Raw genomic sequence first — 17492 nt, 5'->3', positions numbered from 1 at the left:
CAAGCAGAGGGAGTGGGAGAGGGAGAAGCAGGCTTCCAGCCAAGCAGGGAGCCCGATGTGGGGCTCGATCCCAGGACCCCGGGATCATGACCTGAGCTGAAGGCAGATGCTTAACGACTGAGCCACCCAGGTGCCCCAAGAATTAACCTCTTTAAAAGTCTTGCCTCAGAGCGTCTTTCAAAAACAGGCAAAAAGGAGCACCTGGGTGGCTCAGCTGGTTGAGCGACTGCCTTCGGCTCAGGTCATGATCCTGGAGTCCCGCGATCGAGTCCCGCATCAGGCTCCCTGCTCAGCAGGGAGTCTGCTCCTCCCTCTGACCCTCCCCCCTCTCATGCTCTCTCTCTCTCTCATTCTCTCTCTCAAATAAATAAATAAAATCTTAAAAAAAAGAAACAGGCAAAAAACCCAGATGATTATTTCCACAACCTCCAAATTCTTCATTTGGTTAGAACCATAATAAGAAATCATCTGAATTACTTCAGACTTTCTCTGCTCTAATAGTACCCCAGGGGATTCACACCATGTAAAGTAAGTTCTGTTTCTAAAATGTTGATAAGCGGGGCACCTGGGTGGCTCAGTTGGTTAAGCGACTGCCTTCGGCTCAGGTCATGATCCTGGAGTCCCTGGATCGAGTCCCGCATCAGGCTCCCTGCTCGGCAGGGAGTCTGCTTCTCCCTCTGACCCTCCCCTCTCATGTGCTCTCTCTCATTCTCTCTCTCTCAAATAAATAAATAAAATCTTTAAAATAAAATAAAATGTTGATAAGCTTAGAATAACTTCAGTCCTGAGAGAAGCAAACAGCAATCCTCCTGTTAACCATGTAAATATCACACTGACCTGTTCTTGGTGGTAACAATATGCTTAGAGGGATTCTCTCCCAAAGAGACACCAAGCCTTTTCTCCCCCTTAGCCCACTAATAACCCTGTCTCTATAGTATCACACGACAGTTTGCCCTCTTAGCAAAGATGACCCCAAAGGGCAAACAGCAGCCACTCTGGAGCTGAGCTGCCACGTGCCAAGAGTATCAAGGGCTTGGCAGTCAGTGGTCATCTTTAGGCTCCTGGTAATCTCCTTCCTTGCATGCAAACATGTAACACATGGGCAAAGCAGGATTTCTTTGGTTTTCTCTCAATACTGGGGATGTTCAGCAGGCCTGCAACAGAAACCACCCGCCTACCTCCTAATGGAGTAAAGATCTACTGGCCCAGCACATATAAAGTATCAGGGGTTCCATGAGACTTTCACTAACATGGGCAACCTGAAAGCACATAAATTAGTATCCAAAGTGCCCCCAAAGGGAAATGTGGTAACATGGGGACACAAACTGGCTACTCTGCATGTAAAAGGTTTTTTAAAAAAATAGATCACTTGAAGAAAATTCCTAGCATGAGAAAAGAATATATATCAGCAGAAATTAAACAGATAACACTACACAGACCACATCACAAGAGAAACGAAATGAAGATGCCATTGCCTTTTTAAAGATCCTTTTAAAGATAGCACTTCTCTCTCTACTAAGGATATTTTAATACCCCATGTTAAAGATCTCTTCTATCCTCTCCCTTAATGAGCACTATGTTCCAGTTACAATTCAATTTGACCAAGTACAAATTTTTTTTAGCTCAAATTGGATGATTTTAGCTGGGGATTCAAGAATGAGTAAATAGCACTCAGATTCTGTCCCGCTTCTCCTCCAAAAAAACCCAAGCACTGGGGAATTTAGGCACGTGTAGAACAATACACTGGAACCAAGGAACAAAGAGAAAGGGTTCTTTCTCCAGACCTGGCTAAGGTAGGAACCACAGGTGGAGCTGCCGCTGGGAATAAGAAATCAAAAGTGCTAGAAAATGTATGTGTATTTTATCACGATTAAAAAAGGGGGCAGAGGGTAATGGGAAGAGACACTAGTTCGGTACTAAAAAGCCAGTTTTATCCATATGGTCCACAGGGCGGAAACCAAAAGGAAGACATCTTTCATTCATATACTTCAATATAGAAATAATCAGCACCTTCCCATTTCCTTGGTACATTATATATATAATTTTCAAATTGAAAACGTCCTTTTTTTTTCTGTTGATAAAAGGCAGTGTAAGCTAACTGTAGAAAAATTTCGAACACTATGGAAATACATAGACTAGAAAGTAAAATGTGTTTTCTATTCCCCTCCACCCAGCAACAAATATGTGGTGTTTGATGCCCATTGTTTCAGAGCTTCTTTTTAATGTAACTTTTTTTTTTAAATGTAACTTCTATGAATGCATTCTCATGGCAAAAGATTGGACCAAAATAAAAGCATAAAAAGTAAAACACTGAGTCTCCCTCACCCCCTCTCTCATGCCATTCCTTTCCCCACAGGTAAACATTGTAAATATTATGATGTGTGGTCTTCCCAGACACTTCCCTAACCACTGTAACATATACATACATATGTGTACATATATGCCTGTTTAATCTCTATCTTCAAAACATAAGTGGATCAAGTTACAAGCACGGTTTCTTTTTCTAGTTAACAAAATAACGTGGAAATCTGACAGTATAATCAATTTTTTAAGATTCTATTTATTTATTTAAAAGATTTTATTTATTTATTTGAGAGAGAGAATGAGAGAGAGAGAGAGAGAGCACATGAGAGGGGCGAGGGCCAGAGGGAGAAGCAGACTCCCTGCTGAGCAGGGAGCCCGATGCGGGACTCAATCCAGGGACTCCAGGATCATGACCTGAGCCGAAGGCAGTCGCTCAACCGAGCCACCCAGGCGCCCAGTATAATCGATTTTTTAAAGGTAACACTTTGGGCACCTGGATGACTCAGTCATTAGGCGTCTGCCTTCGGCTGAGGTCATGATCCCAGGGTCCTGGGATCGAGCCCCGCATCGGGCTCCCTGCTCCACGGGAAGCCTGCTTCTCCCTCTCCCACTATCCCTGCTTGTGTTCCCTCTCTTGCTGTGTCTCTCTCTGTCAAATAAATAAATAAAATCTTAAAAAAAATAAAGGTATCACTTTTTTTCCTATCATACATACCTATTTACTCAAAAGGTGGATTATAATATAGTATTTCGTAGCTGAACATTATGTTATACAGCACCACTTCATCCTTCAACAGCTGTTTATAATTTCATTGAATGAATTTACTGTGATTTATTTAACAAGTTGTTTATTGAAGGTCATTCAGATTGTTTATTTTCCCCCATTATAAACCATGTTGCAAAAGATTCTTGTTTTGTTCTATATTTCCTATTTACTTATTTATTTATTTTTAAATAGTTTTTTAAGATGTATTCATTTGGGGGGGGGGGAAGAGTGGGGGCAGGGCAGAGGGAGAGAATCCCTCAGGCAGACTCCCTGCTGAGCATGGAGCCGGATGTGGGGCTCAATCTCATAACCCACGAGATCATATTTATTTATTTTTTTACTGAAGTATAGTTGACACACACTATAAAGATTCTTAATACAAATATATTTGCTGACTTGCTATACTTCCTTAGGTCAATTCCTAGAAGTAGATTTTTCTAGGTCATCAGTTAAGTATACATTTAAAATTCTGACACACATTGCCAAATAGCCCTCCAAAATCATTTTGCCAAATACATTCCCAACAATGGTATATGGAAGTCTCTGTTTCCCCACACCATCAACACAGGAGGTTACCAATCTTTTAAGTTTTATAATTTAATAGGGAAAAAAATGAAATCTCATTTTAATTTGCATTTCTTTGATTAATGAGGTTGACAGTCTGTTTCTTAGCTATTTGAGACTTTTTTTTATGATTTCTAAGTTTACTTGTTGACATGCTTTGCCCATTATTTTTACTGGGATTCTCAGAGACTTGTAAAAACTCTTTACATAGTATTTTACATAGTAAAGAAAAATGTCATATATTGAACTTTCTCTTGTCAGTCTGTCATTTACCTACTTTTTTTTTTTAAAGATTTTATTTATTTATTTGTCAGAGAGCGCGAGCGAGCACAAGCAGGGGGAGCGGCAGGCAGAGGGAGAAGCAGGCTCCCCGCTGAGCAGGGAGCCCAATGTGGGACTAAATCTCAGCACCCTGGGATCATGACCTGAGCCGAAGGCAGCCACTTAACCGACTGAGCCACCCAGGCGTCCCTGTCATTTACTTATCACTTTGTTTTCGATGTCTTTTTCAGTGTGACTTTCAGGTAGTCAGATCTATTAATTATTTTTCCTTATGGCTTCTGGCCTTGGTGTCATGCTTACAAAGTCCTTCTCTATCTCAAAATCATAAAAAAATTCTCTATTCATACATGCATACCAAGAATGACATATCTGTAACTTAGCAAAACCAAAACTATTCATTTGAGGAAAAGTACTATACACTGATACTGATATTTTAACAACTATGAAAGTTTCCAATTCCTCAGTGATATTTTGTGGTACACAAAGTAGGAGACAAAATAGTACAGTAGCAGATTGTCACCAGTTATGGAATTACCTAAAGAAAAACGAAGTAAGTCAAGCTACGACTGCCTTCTTTTGCCCTGAGAATTTGGATACGAGAAGCAGAGAAAGCTAATGCCCAGTTCCTTTACCCACAGTTAATCTGGCTTATTCAGACTATGCAGCACGAGCAGTAATGTGGATAAATGCCTCTTCTCCTTAGGAAACACAATGGGAATAGAGTGCACTGTGGTAAAAACACATGCTCAGTTCTCCAGCTACAAGACTTTTATTAAATTCCTTGTTAATGGGCTAAACGAGCTGAAGAACAATGCTGATAATAAGCAATCAGTCTACAAGGGACAGCCTTATTCCCCCCCACAAACACTGAATGCCAGAAGGACTATTACCCAACAAACATTCCCAACCCCTTCTCCCTTGCCTGCTCTACCTGAAGCAGCAACGTAGCACAGTTCTAACTAATGAGATATAAGACGTTTGGAGGGGATTCTGGGGAAGCTTTTACTTTTCTGATAAACAAAAGCAGACAGATCTGACACCACTTCTTTCCTCTCTTCTTCCTGCCATGAACACGTTTGATGGCTAAAACTGCAGCTGCCATCTTGGGACCACAAGGGAAAGACTAAGAGAAACTGGCCCTTGTATCACTGAGAAGAGAAGGGAAAACCACTGCCAATAATTGCATGCTGCCCCTAAATTTTTTCTGTCAGAAACGTAAACTCATTTGCTTATGCCTCTGTAGGCAGGTTTTAAGATTCTTGCAGACCAAGTCCAACATAATCCTAAATAATACAGTCATTTTCAAATCATCTTTGGCTAGCATTTGGTAGCAACCCTCAGAAATTACAAGTGATAAATAAGATTCAGGAAAACTAAGTGCCCCTGGGATATTAGGTGATTCAAGAAAAATGCCAACTACGAAGGACAAAAAGTTGTTTCTAAATGATCTAGTAGTAATACTGTATTCAAAAGACGCCACTAATATTATACTGGGTTTCACACTTTATGCCTGGGGTAATAATGTTTCCGTAATGGGTTTGTTTTAGTTTTTGAGCATCTAGTTTTCCTTTCCTGTTGATACAATCTTCCACGTTGTCCCGACAGGAATTTTAAGTTGCACTCAATTTACTCTGTAATTTCAAAAAAACAGACTAGATCCAGAAATAAGTGGAAACAAACAAAAAACCCCAGCCAGACGAAGGCATTCACTTGCAAAGCACAGGAGAGCATGTGAAGTCACAAAGTTCTGAGTAGACTCAGAACTACATAAGAACTACATACATAAGCTCTTTTGTACTCAAAGTACTGAACAAAAGCAAACAAAAAGTAAGTAATAATTGTGTTCACCTCAATTTGCAGATCTACTACTTTTTAGGCCAGGATAGAAAATCTCATGAGGTTTAATAGCAAACAAAATACTCTCAAATAAAAAGGTTAAGTGTACTTTGAAACATAAAGCTGGCAAAACCCTTATGTGCTTACCCTAGGACCAATAATTTCGCTTGGTAAAGATTTATGGTTACAAATGTCTACCACAGCATTATTTACAATAATTAAAATCATTTAAATGTCCAACAATTAGTGAATGACTTAAATAAGCAATATAAAAATATTATACAGTCATTAAAAATTTTTGAATGTAGTATACAAAATATTTAAAGAAAAAATTCACAATAGAATATAATTTTAATTATATTCTAAAGAAAAACAAGAACATTCTCAAAGGAAACTCATAAAGACTAAAAGGAGGGGTGCCTGGCTGGCTCAGTCAGTGGAGCATGTGACCCTTGACCTCAGGGTCACGAGTTCGAGCTCCACGTTGGGTGCAAAGATTACGAATAAATAAATAAATAAATAAATAAAATGTTTAGGAAAATTGGGGGAAAAAAAGACTGAAAGGAAACATTCAGAGATGCTACACAAGTGGCTGTCTCCTACATGTGTATATATTTACACACACACATCTCCTAGCTCCCTACACTGAAGAGAGCCCAGGAACAGTGAAACCCAGTGACAATGAACACCCTTAGCACACAGATCTTGGTTTCTAAACACCACAATCCACAAAAAAGAATCAGGGCTCCTTGGAGGAAGACTGACTCTAGGGCTGGAACAAGGAAAGTTTAAGATAAGCCTAGAACACCCCATTATGCCAGAAAGTAAGAACATATTCAAGGAATGGGGACATCTCAAGAGGACAAAAGCCAGCTTGAAAGGGCTTCCATTAACGTGGAACAACTTCAAATAAAAAATAATGACAGTAATAGGTTATAATTCATTGGATAAAATAGGAAAGCATGAGTTCATACTGATATAAATGAATAAATGAATGGCAAATAAGTGAAAGGGAAGGAATATGGCTAAATAAGTAATATAGAAATACTACAATATAGTAGAACGCTAGCTAATATAGAAGGAATGAGTCTTTAAAAAATGGCTATCTATTAATTATAATATTATAAGGATACATTGTTTGCATACATTTCTATCTTGTTTCAGTTTATAAAATGAGCATGTACTTCTTTTATAAAAATACACACACACAAAAAATCCTCAACAGCAGCCTGAACAAACACAACATAATGCACATCTCTAGAGCAGTCTCTAAAGACATTTTTAAAAAGGAGAGAATACACACAAAACCCCCAGCCACAGAAAGCAAGCACATGTGCTGTCCTGACCCACCTTTCTGTTCTAGAGAAAAGCCCAGATGTGCTAGGCAAGTAGCTAAAGTTAAAAACAAAACAGGAAAAAAAAAAAAAAAACCCACCAGAGGCAGCACTGAAATTACAAAATTACGGAAATTTTGGTTTGGTTCTACAGTAATTATGGGGTGAAGAAATGTGACAAGGACCCTTGCTATGATGCCAATGACAAATGGTTAACTGATAAGAAGAAATGGACAGGCTGTAGAACAGGTCAATATCAGGCTGTCATGGAGCCATTTGAGACACATAATTAATCTATTACTCACCTGGCATCATCATTCATTGTAGTATGGTCAATAGGTGCCATGAAGCTCAGTAGCTTGCTGAGGACATGAAACCTAAATAAAGCAGGAAACAAACAGGCAGCGACATTAGTAACTATTAACCTAGAAAAGGAAACACATTCCATGAGTTAACAAACTCCAGAACTGATCACAGGAGCATGTGACTCCTGAGCGGAATGGAGAACAATTCATAGGCACACACTAATCACAAATGTATTTCCCTCTTTTTCCTTAATATTACAGGAAAAAAGTCTCATAACAATGCATTGTAAATGACAGTAGATCCATTTACATCATAGTCTCAAAAAAGAGTAGACACACTTGTGCCCTTGAGCAATATACTAACCCTTAAACACTACTCCAGACAGAAGAGGAGGACTTGAGTACCCCATTTTCCTCCTCTAAGTACATCTTAATCATTTTTCAGTGTCATTACTAGTAGGTAGTAAGCACAGTAGTGGTAGAAACCCAAATGAAATGCCTCACACCACCATCACTCATTAGCACTGGTTCCCTGAGTCAGAAAAGGCTTCTAGAATTCCACATCATCTCTATTCACTAGATCCAGTCTTTCATTTCACCCATCTTTAAATGAATGAGTACATCTGAGTACATAACAAGTTTGATCCTTAGTCATGGTGTTATGGAAATTTAAATTATATCACTTCCATTTCCCACCAACAGAAAAAAAAAGGGTATTTTTGTACAAAGTGCTTTGAGATCCTCTGATGAAAGGAGCTGAACAACTATATGACCTTATACAGACAAAATTATACCAAAGAGAATTCACAGGAGGTAGCCCTTTCTGTTCATTATAATAGAAGAGGCTGTATGACAATATGCATATTATAAAATTCTAACCAAAAAAACTCTACTGGGGGTCGCCTGGCTGGCTCAGTCAGAAGATCACGTGACTCTTGATCTCCCGGTTGTTAAGTTTGAGCCCCATGCTGAGGGCAGAGATTACTTAAAAAATAAATAAAATCTTTAAAAAAAAACCCACAAAATTCTACTTGGGCAAAACAAAACAAAAATATGGTATTTTCATGTACATAATACTAGCTTTACAGTATTACAAACATTTTTACACATATCGAGTAATTTGATTCCCTATGGTACCACCCAGAGCTAAGCCTCCCAAATTTCATTCTTTTTTTAACAAATGAATCTTACAATAATAATAGTGATGAGATTTTCCCCATTATAAGAGTAATGGAAAAAGTATAAATTCATTATAGAAAATATGGAAAAAAACCAACAAAGCACACACACAAAATGCATCGTCCCTCACCTACAGAGAGCTGTTAACATTGATTAGTTATGTCTGTGTTTCATAGTCATCCTGTTATTTACACACACACACACACACACACACACACACACAATTTTGTATTCTCTTTTTTTCACTTTGCATTGTAAGCATTGTCCCATAACAATATCTGGGTAGCTATATACAATCCCAGGAGCGGGAATACTATAATACATTTTTGAACATTTATTATTGCTTCCCATTCTTCATGTTTCATAACATGCAAAAACAAAATCTCTGTGCGTACTTGTTTTTTTAAATGTCTGCTACCTCCTAATTATAGAAAGTAATATATAATTCTTATAAAAATGATTCAAATACAAAAATGTATAGAAAACTGATAAGCCATCTGCAGTCTTATCCCCCAGAAATAATCACTGTTAACGAAAACTCTTAAGTGTGGCTGTAGCATTTTCCATATGTAAGACCAATATAAACAACACACTTTTCACATAAAAGGGAGACTGTAATATACTTAATATTCTACATTATACTTTTTCCCACTGAACCAAGTCATATTCTATTTTTTTCATAGTTGCAAAATATTCCATTGTGTCAATATATTATAATTTATTTAATCTATTAATGGGCATTTATATAGACTGCTCCCCTTTAAAAACCATACTAAACAGTGTTAAAGTGAAGATTCTTATACATAAATTATAGCATATTTGTTCACATATTTCTTCGGGATAAATTTTGAAATGTGAAATTGCTGGTGAATCAAAAGGCACACATATTGAAAATTGAAAGACTGAACCAAAATACCCTCTCAAAGGTTATGTTAATATATGAGAATATAAATATTCACATAACCTTCTTACTTAAGTATAAAACATAAATATTATTAATAAATGCATTTTAATGTCTTTAGGCTTCACCAAACTTTGGTGTCCATCTGAAAAAAGGAATACTATTCTTGGCTGTCTCCAAAGAGAGGTTTAATCCACTCTCTGGACAAAGACTATGAGCTCTACTCCACAGCTGTATTGTCCAATTCAGTAGTCACTGGCCACACGCGGTTACGTAAGCCCTTGAAACCGTGGCTGGTCTGACTGCTGCGGATGTGCCAAAATGAGAAGTGCACCAGATTTTGAAGACTCAAGATTAAAAAAAAGAATGTAAAATATACCATTAATAATTTTAAAATAATAAATTGTTGAAATATTGGGTAATAATATTTTTGATATATTGGGTTAAATAAAATATTTTTTCAAGATTTTATTTATTTATTTGAGAGAGAGAGAGTGAAAGAGGGATGATGAGCAGAGGGGGAAGGGTAGAGGGAGAAGCAGATTCCCCAAAGAGCAGGGGGTCTGATGCAGGGCTCGATCCCAGGACCCTGGGATCATGACCTGAGCCAAAGGCAGACACTTAACCGACTGAGCCACCCAGGCACCCCTAATGAAATATATTATTAAATCCACCTGATTCCTTTTACTTTTGAAATGTGGCCACTAGAACATTTAACATTACATATGTAATGCCTGTTTTTATTGGACGGTGCTGCTCTGTGGAATACCTTTACATTATAATACAATATATTCAATAACTATTAACAGCATGACAAAAGACAGACTTTTAAGAAGTAATCACATTAAAGACGATTTAGTAATGTGTATTTAATGCAATAGATTTCATCTAATCTCAGTGCTGCTGAGGATGGATGCATGTTTTAGTATTAAAATACCTTTTAACAACCATACTAAGAAAAGATAAATGTCATTTTGCTGCAGAAGAACAGACAAACACAGTAAGACATCCTGTGTAAAAGCCTGAATTTAATTCACTTACATTATGAATTCTGATTAAATCATGATCAAATCTACTTAAATATAATGCTGAGTAAAAATACTAATAATCAACAGTTATAATTATTTCCCCAAACCCAAATATTCCTTTTTTTAATTTATTTTTATTTATTTTTATTATTTTTTTTAAAGATTTTATTTATTTACTTGAGAGAGAGAGAGAGAGAGAGCACATGAGAAGGGGAGGGTCAGAGGGAGAAGCAGACTGCCCGCTGAGCAGGGAGCCCGATGCGGGACAATATTCCTTTTTTTTTAAATAAATTATTTTCAAGCATCCAACTAACAAGCTGCCATGTCCAGTCTGACCAGGCTGATGCCATTAACCTGCTATCATTTAAACTAACGTCATCTCTGCTATGACATTTCTGGAAACCTTTTTTCAACTCTATTGCAAACAAAGAGCAGAACTTGCTCACTAGTGGAACCCAGCATCGGTGATGACGGCTGGCATACCTACCAGCTCTTCTTGAGGTCTCACTTAAGGAAGTTATTTATAATATTTTCATCTAGCCTGGCCACTTGTTTAATCCTTTGGGGCAGAACACTAAAGTATGCAACATGTCATTCTGGGGCCTGCAGAGGCCAGTAAGTCCTGCCCAGAGAAACAAAAGAGGCCACAGGTCAGAAGCACGGGCTCTGCAATCAGACCAATTAGCTCAAATCCTAACTCTGTACAGGCTGTGTGAGTTACTTCTCTTCTCAAAGCACTTCACAGGAATCAGCTCATCTAATCTGATATCAACCCTCCGAGATGTGACTTTTATGAATATATGTGTTTCACAGCTGAGGAAACGGAAGCACAGACGTAAGCTACCTTGCCCAAGGTCTCCAGGTGGGTAAGTTAAAGAGTCAGGCTTCAAACCTAGACAGGGAAGCTCCAGAGTCTGTGGTTTTTGTTCTCTCTGCACGTAAACTGCTTAGCAGTGCCTGACAGTGAGAGTTTTATAAATGTTATCACTATTGCTATTAATAAAGATCACTCTCTGATTCTGACCACATCCCTCACATTCATGGTCACAGGAAAGCCAGGTGAATATGGACAACAAAACTGCAAAACAATGCAAAACATATGACCTTTTTTTAAAACTTTTTTTTTTTTTAATGTAGGCTCCAAGCCCAGTGTGGAGCCCCAAACTTTTTTTGGGGGGAGGGAGGGAGGGAGAGAGAGAGAGAGAGGGAGAATCCCAGGCAGGCTCCATGCTCAGCACACAGCCAATGTGGGGCTCCATCTCAAAACCCCGAGATCATGACCTGAGCCAAAATCAAGAGACACTCAACTGACTGAGCCACCCAGGCGCCCCAGGCCCAAACTTTTTAATTCAATAATTAATTTGTAGTAATTTTAGTCTCGTAGAACTGCATAAAAGAGAGAGTTCAGGGCGCCTGGGTGGCTTAGTTGGTTAAGCGACTGCCTTCGGCTCAGGTCATGATCCTGGAGTCCCAGGATCGAGTCCCACATCGGGCTCCCTGCTCAGCAGGGAGTCTGCTTCTCCCTCTGACCCTCCTCCCTCTCATGCTCTCTGTCTCTCATTCTCTCTCTCACAAATAAATAAAATCTTAAAAAAAAAAATTAAAAAAAAAAAAAGTTCATGCATACCCTTGCCCAGCTTCCTCAAAGTTAACAATTTACATAAACATAGCGCAATGATCAAAATCAGGAAATTAACCCCGGTACAATACTACTACCCAAATTATACAGCTTTCAAATTTCACCCGTTTTTACCCTAGTGTCCTTTTTCTTTTCCAAGATCCAATCTAGAACCCCAAACTGTACCTACTTGCGATGTCTCCTCAGTCTCCTTCACTCTGTGACAGTTCCTCAGTCTTCCTTTGTTTTTCCATAACTCACTACAGTCTACAAAATAAAGTCCAAATTCTTAGCATGGCCACGACCTAGCACTCACCTACCCATACAGCCTCATCTCCTGCCATTCCCCCATTCACTTTAAGTTTCTGCCAAAACAAATTAAATTACAGTTCCCAAAATGGCCATGTACACTCTCAAGTCTGTGTTTTTGCAAACGTTATTCTCTTTGGCCTTTCGCTGGGCTGACTCTCCTAGTCTGCTCAGTGTGGAGTGTGGATGGTGTCTTAGACGAAGTCTTCCTGAGCAGCCTGCACTCCCTCAAGGGCACTCAGGTGACCCCTCCACCAGGAGGACCTCCACCACAGCACTTCCCACACAGCATCACTGTCTGCTTATTGCTTGCTAGCCTCTCCTTTTTTTTTTTAAAGAGAAAGAGAGCACACATGGGCAAATGGGGAGGGGGCTGTAGAGGGAAAGGGAGAGAGAATCTTTTTTTTTTTTTTTTAAGAATTTGGCAGCTGTCCTCAGACCATTTTATTTTTTTTTTAAGATTTTATTTATTTATTTGACAGAGAGAGAGAGAGAGCGAAAGAGGGAACACAAGCAGGGGGACTGGGAGAGGGAGAAGCAGGCTTCCCACCGAGCAGGGAGCCCGATGCGGGGCTCGATCCCAGGACCCTGGGATCATGACCTGAGCCGAAGGCAGACGCTTAACGACTGAGCCACCCAGGCGCCCCAGGGAGAGAGAATCTTAAGCAAGATCCACACCTAGCATGGAGCCCAACATGGGGGTCCGATCTCACAACCTTGAGATCATGACCTGAGCCAAAGTCAAGAGTCTGACACTTAACCAACTGAGCACCCCAGGCGCCCACTGCCATCCTCTCCTGAGGACAATACTCCTCAAGGGCAGAGTGGGTCTTAACTGGCACCTAATACGGTTCCTAGAACTTCAGAAGATTGATTGATTTATCTGAGAGAGAGAGAATGAGCAGGGAGGAGGGGCAGAGGGGGAGAATCCCAAGCAGATTCCCCTCTGACCAGGGAGCCCGATTCGGGGCCCAATCCCACAACCCACGAGATCATGAGCCCAGCAGAAATCAAGAGTCAGAAGCTCAACTGACTAAGCCACCCAGGCGCCCCTCCTTTTTAAATTTTAATTAACCACATCTTACATTTTAATGTTTAGTCCCATTTAAATAGAATGTCTCTCACTTGCCTGTTGCCAGAATAAGACTTTAAATGCCTCTGGTTTTATGGGCATGTGTGAATCTAAATCACTATCAAAATGCTACAAAACCAGATGTATATACTTGCAGTGACCATACCTCTAATGAACAGTTTAATGAAGTTAGTTTAATAAATTAATATAAGAAAAACACTTGCTATTAAAACAAAATCCTGTTTTTTTTCTTTCAACTTAATAAATAATAACCATGATAAGTATATTTTGATTTGGGAAACAACAGACTCATGTCCTCCTAAGTTATCTGCCATGCTAGAAAAGTACTCACTTTTCCAACACTCACCCAGACTTCTAACACTGTTTTATGTTTAAGGTTATAGCCATTTCTCCTTACCTGGTGAGCATGTTAGTTTTAATGACATAATCATTCAAAAACATCTTCTGGCTGACTAATGTAAGGTTGGAATTGTCTTAAAAAATAAGGGAGCACAATTCTTGCCCTCCAGGGGCACACACATATAACTACTTGTCCCAAGACAAAATTCGTAACAATAATGTAGAAAAGGGATTTTCTCCTCTCTCAATTCTTTTGAAGATGGTATCTTTGCAACAGCAATACCAATAGGTAAACACAAGAGAAGCCAAGGAAATTAATACTTGCTTTTTTTTTTTCTTTTAAAGATTTTATTTATTTATTTGACAGAGACACAGTGAGAGAGGGAACACAAGCAGGGGGAGTGGGAGAGGGAGAAGCAGGCTTCCCGCTGAGCAGAGAGCCCGATGCGGGGCTCGATCCCAGGACCCTGGGATCATGTCCTGAGCCGAAGGCAGCCGCTTAACGACTGAGCCACCCAGGCGCCCCGGAAATTAATACTTTCGAATGCTTACTACGTACCAGACATTTACACATCATTTTAATCCTCAAACCAAATCTATCAAGTAGGGATTATTATCGCTACTTTGTAAATGAGAAAAGTGAGCTACAGAGATAAAAGAACAACCAAAATCATACAGCCAGACAGAGCCAGAATTTGAACCCAAGCCTCCCAGGATTCCAGGGTCCTCCCTCTAGAGAACATTTATCGTCTCATAAAGCCACAATTTTAAAAACACAGCACTGGAGAAAAATCATCTCAACATTAAAGAGTAAGTTTGGCTCTCAAGTCTATGCTCTTAACCATCCCACTAAAAACAAACCTGGAGAAGTATGAAGACTTGGAAATTCCAAATATGAAAAAAGTTAAACAAATTATAACAATTTAACCTGAGATTTAAGAAAGTGACTTTGCATAAAAATATGGTGAAAAGCTGCTTTGCACTTCTGCAAAGTTAAGAGAGAAATACACATTTCTTGGTGAGTTTGTTAAAAACAAAAACAGGTTAATTAAAGCAGTTGTGAAATCTGCTTCTCTGAAGTTACTTAAGTATGAGGCAGATCCACATTTGTCTAAAGGGAATTCAATGACAGGTAGGCTCTAATAGGATGTGGAATTAGCTATCCGTCTAAAGTGTCCTAACACAATGAGCTTAAGATTTTTTTTTTTTTCACGTGCACCTCAATTATAAGTAGTTTCTTTGACATGGAGGCTTTGTGCAAATGATATTACATAACAGACATATAATAAAATATTATCTATCTGTACACCACACATAATACTCACACAGGATTGAGGGTTTTCCTATAGTCAGAAATCTGTTTTCTCATAAAAATTATATTTCTCTGGGCGCCTGGCTGGCTCAGTCGGTGGAGTGTGCGACTCTTGATCTCGGGGTTGTAAGTTTGAGCCCCATGTTGGGTGAAGAGATTGCTTAAAAATAAAGTCTTAAAAAAAATTGTATTTCTCATCTCATTTAAGCACATTGTTAACATTCTCTGGAATCCTTCATTTATATCTTCTTAGCATAGCATGTACATGTATGGCCTCATGAAAATGGACCAATATAATCCTATTTTAAATAGGCATCCAAAGTAAAATTGTTATATTGTTCTGTAGAAATTGCTTTTTAAAACTAGGACGATTTCAGGGTTCCTGGGTAGCTCGGTCAGTTGAGCATCCGACTCTTGATTTCAGCTCAGGTTGTGGTCTCAGGGTCGTGAGATCGAGCCCAGCATCGGGCTCCAGGCTGGGCGTGGAGCCTGCTTAGCATTCTCTCTCCCTCTCCCTCCCCACTCCCACCTTCTCTCGCTCTAGGAAAAAAAAAACCAGAAAAAAAAAACTAAGACAATTTAAACCATCTTATTTTCTTCTTATTTCTCTTTCACGAAAATGCAGGTGTTATTTAACCCATCCTCTTACAACAGCAGAACAAAAAGGAACTGAAACTATAGTATTTCCATTTTAGAGTAAGAAAAATTGAGTCCCCCAAAAGCCACAGATATTATTATCGTTATTTTTCTGATCCTTAAAAAGAAAGATTTTTTTTTTTTTTTTAAGATTTTATTTATTTATTTGACAGAGAGAGCAAGAGAACACAAACTCGGGGAACAGTAGGAGGGTGAGGGAGAAGCAGGCTCCCCGCCAAGCAGGGAGCCCAATGTGGGGCTCGATCCCAGGACCCTGGAATCATGACCTGAGCCGAAGGCAGACGCTTAACCATGTGAGCCACCCAGGCGCCCCTATTTTTCTGATCCTTAAAAACAGAATCATCAGAAGAAATAGAGAATTGACATAACAGCCAAAATATAAGAGCTGTAACATGTTAAAATCTTTTCTAAAAAGTAACTCACCGGAGTTTCCTTCCTTTGCTGGCTTTCCTATCTACTTTCTTGTGGATTTTGCTTCGTAACTTCTGGATCGCAAGCCACTGCCTGGGAAATTCACAAGCAATGTTATGCATCATCACTAACAGAAATAGTTATACCTATTGACAAATTGGAATTTTTCTCACTAACAACCCTGCAGAAAGACATCATCAACCCACATCAAGTTCCTCAAGATAGTCTGGGGCCAAAGCGACTAATCAATTGAAAAGGATCTGTGCAATGGTAAAAAAAACAAATAGCAGCTGGGAAATTCTACAGCGAATTTGGTTAACAATGCTCCTTAGTATCTAGAGTTGCTGTGACAGGCACTAAATCTCGCAGTCCACAGGAAAAGCCAGCAAACTGAGTAGAGCTGTTTGGGTTTGCTTTCAACGTTTTAGCTGTGCAGGATGTTCTATTGTTAATATTAAAACTGCTGTTCGGTTTGAATACAGGATTCCTTCAATTTTCCCTTTGTTAACACCGAAGTGCTTTTTCTGGCACTTTCCAATGTTTGCTAATTTTTTATAATTATCCACTACTGACATTAGTTTTGCGGCCATTTTATTTATTTAATTTTCATTTCATCTGTAGTATTTAAGAATGTGCTGCTGAGAGGTAAGGGTTCTTTCCCAATATAGTCTCAATACGATTGTCACACCTACAAAAAAGTTACCAGTAATTCTTTACTACCAAATACTGAGTCAGTCTTCAAATTTCCCAGATCATCTCACTTTTACAGTTAGTTTGTTTGAATCAGGATCCAAACAAGATTCATATATTCTGCAGTCATTTTAGATGAAAAGGAATTAATTTTTCAAATAATGGATACTAGCTAAGAAAAATCTTCATAAATTCCTCATATGAACAAATGTGAAAAAAAGGAGAAACAGCAGCAGCTAGTCATCTTACCTGACTTAGACAACGAAAACTCAACATCAGAAAAAAAATAATCTAGGGAAATCCAATTACTGTAATCTTAATATAATCTTAATTACCATAATCTATTTTATTGTAAAGCCAGATAAATGTACAATATAATCACCACTTAAATGCAATTTGCTATATCACATTAAATTTATAGTGAACAGTTCTCTATTGCATTCCAGAGATACACAAAATATCAACAATATCCTATCCTAAAACCCAAATAATGTTTTACTCAAATAAAATTATTTCATCAACACAAATTTTTCATTGCGTTCTCAGAATGCCGCTTTGCCCGCA

The 17492-nt window shown here is 38.7% G+C and overlaps 1 protein-coding gene across 2 annotated transcripts in view; it reads right to left on the bottom strand.

Moving 5' to 3' along the window:
• Window positions 1-17492, bottom strand: part of AATF (apoptosis antagonizing transcription factor) — a 99920-nt gene that overhangs the window by 16300 nt on the left and 66128 nt on the right. The window contains exons 10-11 of one of the 2 annotated variants that reach the window (XM_032428592.1): window positions 16251-16331; window positions 7392-7463 (exon numbers count right to left, since the gene is read on the bottom strand). In XM_032428592.1, coding sequence (XP_032284483.1) covers window positions 7392-7463; window positions 16251-16331 — 153 coding nt within the window. The remainder of the gene's footprint in view (window positions 1-7391; window positions 7464-16250; window positions 16332-17492) is intronic. The other variant, XM_032428593.1, reaches the window with a different exon arrangement.

This window comes from Phoca vitulina, unplaced genomic scaffold, assembly GCF_004348235.1.
Source record: "Phoca vitulina isolate PV1807 unplaced genomic scaffold, GSC_HSeal_1.0 scaffold40, whole genome shotgun sequence".
Lineage (NCBI taxonomy): Eukaryota > Metazoa > Chordata > Mammalia > Carnivora > Phocidae > Phoca > Phoca vitulina.
This window is presented reverse-complemented; position numbering and strand designations above follow the sequence as displayed.